General features: G+C 51.4%; 1 protein-coding gene across 1 annotated transcript in view; it reads right to left on the bottom strand.

Moving 5' to 3' along the window:
- Window positions 1–204: 204 nt before the first annotated feature.
- The window catches only part of LOC125910157 (cytochrome P450 1A1), a 6,996-nt gene continuing 789 nt past the window's right edge, over window positions 205–6,411 (bottom strand). The window contains exons 2-7 of the mRNA XM_049613880.1: window positions 3,092–3,956; window positions 2,417–2,543; window positions 2,236–2,325; window positions 2,028–2,151; window positions 1,796–1,882; window positions 205–1,644 (exon numbers count right to left, since the gene is read on the bottom strand). Coding sequence (XP_049469837.1) covers window positions 1,359–1,644; window positions 1,796–1,882; window positions 2,028–2,151; window positions 2,236–2,325; window positions 2,417–2,543; window positions 3,092–3,931 — 1,554 coding nt within the window. The 5' untranslated portion in view covers window positions 3,932–3,956 and the 3' untranslated portion in view covers window positions 205–1,358. The remainder of the gene's footprint in view (window positions 1,645–1,795; window positions 1,883–2,027; window positions 2,152–2,235; window positions 2,326–2,416; window positions 2,544–3,091; window positions 3,957–6,411) is intronic.

Raw genomic sequence — 6,411 nt, forward strand, 5'->3', positions numbered from 1 at the left:
GGGATCTGCATAGATAGCCCCAAGATGTGCAGCAGCCCCTCTCCACACCCAATGAGCCCCAGCTCTGAGCCTCACCTTCCTGGGTGATCTGTCTGATAGAGCTGTAATCACAATGAATTACATGATGTGTTTGTAAGTTTGTTCTTCCAACCAGTTTGGGAGGACTTTGAAGGCAGAGACCATGTTTTATTTGCTTTATACCCCCAGTGCCTGGTCTACAGAATGTACTTCATCAACGTGTGATCAGTTAGAGAAGGAGAAAGTGTAGGGATAGAGTCTTGTGCCCCAACTGGATTGCAAGCTTCCTGAGAGCCATGGCTTCACCTCTTCACTGACTCCTTTTCCTTTTCTTTCTCCCACACTAAAATCCAACATGAGCCTGGGCTCAAAGTGGGCATATAGAGGAGTGATGGTTTCATTCCAGATTCAAAACATTTCCACCATAGGACTTCTGGATAATATCTTTATTTAGCTTAGGTAGAAATTTCTTGCACATTTCTGGATACTTGGGTTACAATGTTCTCTATTGCACTCAATAAATTGTTCTTAAGCTCTTACGTATGATAAATGAAGGCATGCCAGTACAATGCAGGCTAAAATATAAAACTTCTTGCATATAAACATTTTTTAAAGGCATTTTAATATTGGGCATAGAGACCTGACTCAGGTGCCTGAATCTGGGCACTCCCTCTGTTCTCTGCTCCTCTTAGGCACAAGCCCCCAGCCCCTCCTGGACAGGAACAGGGTCCTTGTGAGGCCAGGATGCAGCCCTGTTCCTGCCTGCAGGGAGAACAGAAGAAGGCATCGCAGTGTCCCAAACCCATGTGGTTAGACTGCTCAGCCTTATTCAATCTGGGAGACCACCTCTGTGCCTAAGCTGCCTCTTCCCTTCACTCTTGGCAGCTCCCAATTGTCAAAGAGATTAGACAGGCCCTGATGTGGCCTGCTCTAAATGTTTCTCAAACCAGTCAGTCCCCACAGAAAGCCAGCCAGCCGCTGGGTTTAGAGGCTTCTAGAGAATTCCCTCAAGGTTTCCAGGGGCCTGAGGACCTCCTAACCCTACCAAGCCTCCTGCCTCAAGCACAACTCTGGAAGGCTCCATCTGCTCCTTTTTTGGCCCCTGCTGTGTCCATTGTCTGTGGTCAATATGCAAAGGAGCAAGTCCAGGGTGGGGGGCAGGCATGATCCTTCATGCTTGCCTGCAGCCCAGACAGCAAAACTCAGCCAGACCAATATCTGTGGGTTTCAGGCCAAGGTTTAGATCGCCCTCCCCCCACCCAGACCCCAGGTCAGCCCCCTGGCCTGGCTGCCCAGACAGGCCAGGTAGATAGAGTCTAAGCTGCAGGGCTCTCAGACCCCTAAGTGCGCATCCGCACTTGGAAGTGCTCACACCGGGCATGCTTCATGGTCAGCCCATAAATAGGGGTCATATCCACCTTCGTGCCCTGTGGCACACTGAATTCCACCTGCTGCAGCAGGATGGCCAGGAAGAGAAAGACCTCCAAGCGGGCAATGGTCTCACCGATGCACTTCCTCTTGCCCAAACCAAAGAGAATCACCTTCTCACTCAGTGCCTTGTTGATGGTGCCATCAGGAGTGAGAAATCGTTCTGGTCGGAACTCAGATGGGTCACCCCATAGCTTCCTGTAATCAGAGACAGGCAGCTGAAGTGGTAGCCTGGGGGCTCCGAAGCATCAAGTGGGTTGAATCCCAGCCCCAAAGAGTAGGAGATAGGCAAGTGGCCCAGGGACAGCTTGGGACAGGGTAGGGTTTCCCCTGCCTCCTCTCAACTTACTGGTCATGGTTGATCTGCCACTGGTTCACAAAGACACAACGCTCCTTGGGGATGTAAAAGCCACTCAGACTTGTGTCTTTTGTGGTACTGGGGAGGAAGGAAGCTCAGTCAGGCTCAGGGCTACAAAGAGATCTCCCTGCCCCCCATACATGTCCTTTCCACCAGCCCTGATCAGGTACATGGTCTGGAGGAAGGGCCAGGATCAGAGACCAGTGGATGCACGGGGCCTCACCTATGGGGGATAGTGAAAGGGATGAAGGAGGTATGTCGGAAGATCTCCAGGATGAATGCTTCCATGTAGGGCAGCTGGAGTCTGTCAGAGAGCCGGGGCTGCCGCGCCCTCCCAATCACTGTGTCTGTAGAACATAAAGGACCATGGATGAAGGGGCTGCCTGGAAGAGGCAAGACCCTCTGTCTTGTTAAAGGAAGCCACCACCTACCCAGCTCCTTCTGGATCTTTTCCTGTACATTGGGGCTCGTCACCAGGTACATGAGGCACCAGGAGATGGCAGTTGTGACTGTGTCAAATCCTGACCAGGGAAAAACAAAGGGGAAAAGAAATCAAGTGCTTGGCAGGTCAGGGCAGTTGGGCACAGGAAAGGACAATGGGGTAGCTCATACCAGCTCCAAAGAGGTCCAAGACAACATTAACAATCTTCTCGTCAGACAGCTGGATATTGGCATTCTCATCCAGCCTCTTGTCCTGACAGTGCTCAATCAGGCTGTCTGTGATATCCCGAATGTGACCCTGGGTGGGGAAAGCCCACAGATGAACCAGATCCCAAACCCAGAGCTACCTCTCCATCTGGGCCTGGTTCCTCACCATCCCTAGTACCTTTGTTCAAGAGGTGACTTCTGTGCTCCTAGGCTGCCGTCCCAGCTTCCCACACCTCTTCAAGGCTCCCTCCTGCCCAGAGTACTGGTGGCCCCAACTCAAGGGACACTTGAGACAGAGGTGTCCTCTGGATATGCTCTTTACCCTTCTCTCTCCCATGAGGCCAGGAGATCAACTTTTTAACTCTCCCTGGTCCCCAGAACAACTGGCCTAGGGTTCTGCACAGACTGGCTGTTCAGTAAATATTGCTGTCTGACAGAAGGAAAGAAAGGCTAGCCAAGGAAAAGTTCTAATTCCCCACCAAGGATGGAGTCCACTGTACCACTGGCCTCAAAACCCCAGGGAGGAAGGTCCCTGAGAGCCTACCAGAACCCCCCCCCCCACTGCTCCATTTATGTCTGACCTTCTGGCCCCAACCCTACCTGCTCCCCACCATCCACCCGCCTCTCCCCAGCCTGTACCTTCTCAAAAGTTTTGTAGTGTTCCTTGACCATCTTATGCATGAAGATGGAGAACTTCTCATTCACGTCCTTGAAGAAATCCAGGGCAGGGTTAGGTAGGTATCGAAGGATGGGGAAGAAGTCCACAGGGTTCCCAGAGGCAGCGCCATCCCCGAACTCATTACTCAGGTTGACTAAGCTAAGCAGCTCTTGGTCATCATGGTCATAGCGCTGGCCAAAACACATGGCGCAGATGACATTGGCCACTGACACCACTACATATCTGTAGGGGTCAAAGTGCCCAACCTTTGCCATCAGCTCCTGGAACTTGCCAATGAGGTACTCAGCCTCCTTGCTCACATGGTCTTCCAGGTAGCAGGAGGATGAGGAAGCCGGGTCTGAAGCAATGGAGAAACTCTTCAGGGCATTCTGGGCCAGGCGCCTGCGGGCAGCCCACACCGGTCCAGAGTCTGGGCTGAAGGTCATACTTTGGCCCTCAGAGATCAGACTGAAGCTGTAGAGATTGGGCCGCCCCTTGAAATCATCACCCTGACGCACCAGGGCCTGCCGGATGGTGTCCAGGCCACTGAGCACCAGCACGGGTGTGGAGCCGATGCGGATTTGCAGCACGTCCCCGTAACGCTGGCTCAGCCTTGCCAGCACCAGATGTGGGTTCTTCCCCAAGGTCAGCACGTGCCCGAGCAGAGGCCAGCCCCAGGGCCCTGGTGGACTCTTCAGGCCTTTGGGAACCCGAGGCTGCCAGGCCCTGACCACCCAGAACACCAGGCAGAAGACAAAGGAGGCCAGGAGAAGCTCTGTGGCCGAGATGGGGACAGAGAGTCCAAACACAGACAACATCATCAGTGTAGAGATCTCAAGATGGCTGCTGAGAGGTGGGGCGAGAAGAAAAGATGAAGATATCAGAAGGGGGGATGTGAGGAACCAGCGTCCGAAAGTGTCAGCATGCTAGTCAAAGAGAGGGGAAATCTTCCTACCCAGAACAGCCAAGTGGACATGAAGGAAAGGAGGAGAGGAGAGAAGCTGTTTGTTGAGCTGCCACTGTGTGCCAAGAATTTCACTGCCATTCATTCAGTCCTGGCCACCGCCTATAAGGTGGACCACAGTGAGGCTCAGAGATGGTAAGTAACTTGTACAAGGTCACACCGTCAGGAAGTGTTGGATCCACACTCCCAAGTGCCCAATTTCAGAATCCCGCTGCACCACCCGCTGAATGGGTTTTCCAAACATCAGTCTGTGATTCCCATATGGTACCTGTACTGTTATTTATTTTGTGCTTTTCTTTTTTTTTTTTTAATTTTTTTTAACGTTTATTTATTTTTGAGACAGAGTGAGACAGAGCATGAACGGGGGAGGGGCAGAGAGAGAGGGAGACACAGAATCGGAAGCAGGCTCCAGGCTCTGAGCCATCAGCCCAGAGCCCGACGCGGGGCTCGAACTCACGGACCGTGAGATCGTGACCTGAGCTGAAGTCGGACGCCTAACCGACTGAGCCACCCAGGCGCCCCTATTTTGTGCTTTTCTAAAACCAACTGAAGAAAAACAATTTTTATTAGTTGGCTCCATGCCCAGTGTGGAGCCCAACGCTGGGCTCAAACTCACGACTGTGAGATCAAGACCCTGCGGTCAAGACCTAAGTTGACATCAAGAGTCAGATGCTTAACTGACTGAGCCACCCAGACTCCCCGCTAAAATCAACTTTAAATCTACCCACTGAGCATGATTCCACATACAGACACCTGCGTGAAAGAACAGGTTTGATTTTTTCCCCTAATTAAGCGCATAATCAATATATGTCACCCCCAACCCCCTTGAATACTACCCACCACACTTGGGGAAACACTGCCATCAGGAGAGCTAGAGATCGTGGGCTTCTTTTGCCTCATTTCACATTTGGGGAAACTGACACCTCCAGAGGGGTCATTGACTTGATTAAAGTCACCCAGCACTCACCAACAGAGCCAGGACTCAGACTTCTTATGGAAAATTCCCTGGTAAGTTTTCAGCTCCTGTCACAGAAACCTCCCTTTGAAGAGTGGCCAGATTAATCAATGAAAAGGTGTTTTTGTTTTGTTTTGTTTTGTTTTGTTTTGTTTTGTTTTTCAGAACCTTCAGTTTTTTTACTGCTCACTCCCAGGGTCTAGGGAATCCTGCCAGACCAGACCTTGGGAGGGGAGAAGGGACTGGAAGACCACTGCCTAAGCCACACTACTAAGCCTCAGCTCTCTGAGTTCAACTGACTCATAGTTTAAAAGCAGTTGGAGGAGCGCCTGGGTGGCTCAGTCGGTTGGGCGGCCGACTTCGGCTCGGGTCATGATCTCGCGGTCCGTGAGTTCGAGCCCCACATCGGGCTCCGTGCTGACAGCTCAGGGCCTGGAGCCTGTTTCGGATTCTGTGTCTCCCTCTCGCTGACCCTCCCCTGTTCATGCTCTGTCTCTCTCTGTTTCAAAAATAAATAAAACGTTAAAAAAAAATTTTTTTTTAAATAAATAAATAAAAGCAGTTGGAGACAAGCTACATTGAGGTTGCTGGTCACAGAGGTCCAGGCCAGGGTTTTTGTTGGGCTCAGTTCTCGATAAATGAGTAGTCTCAGCCTCCCCCACTTACCAGTCACCAGAGAGCAGAGAATAAAATGGAAAGCCCCCACCAGATAAGGGCTGCAAGAAAATGCTAGACTGGAATAAGGGACATTAGGAATCAATCTAGATTTAACAGAGATGGAGATAATACTTTCTCTCTAGGCTTGTTCTAGAAAGGGTACGCAAATTCATGGAGGATTCTCCTCAAGATTTTGGCCTCTGACTGGGGTATCTGCCAGGTGCCCTGGACTGGAGATGAGGAGACTGAGTATTCCAGGTTCCATGGCATGGCCTTGGACTTGTCATTTTGTCTTTCTGGGCTCCAGTTATATCACCTGAGAGAGGGGGTAGGATATGATCTCCGGTTCAGGGTGCCCAGCTGGATCCCAGAGAAAGAAAACCCACATCTGACCTGCGGAACCTCACGGTCTGACTAGTGAGGTTTCCCCACAGGAGAACTACCCAGGATGGGAAGATTGTCTGGATCCGACCTTACCTATATAGCCATCTCTCTAGGGCGGCTCCCTGGAGGAGCTGGATCTCAAAGCACACTCAAGCCCTGACTCTGAGTGAACGAGGGATGAGCCTTGGTGTGCCACAGTGTTCCCTTCTGCTCACAGGTGCCCCAAGGACCTCTAGCCTTAGTGAGATGGTAAGAGGCCAAGAGAGATGTGATTGGTGAGTTTTCAGGGACTGATAGTCCAGCTCTCTACAGCTAGCAGTCTTTCACACTGATTGCCCCTG

Source organism: Panthera uncia, assembly GCF_023721935.1.
Source record: "Panthera uncia isolate 11264 chromosome B3 unlocalized genomic scaffold, Puncia_PCG_1.0 HiC_scaffold_1, whole genome shotgun sequence".
In the NCBI taxonomy this organism is placed as follows: Eukaryota; Metazoa; Chordata; class Mammalia; order Carnivora; family Felidae; genus Panthera; species Panthera uncia.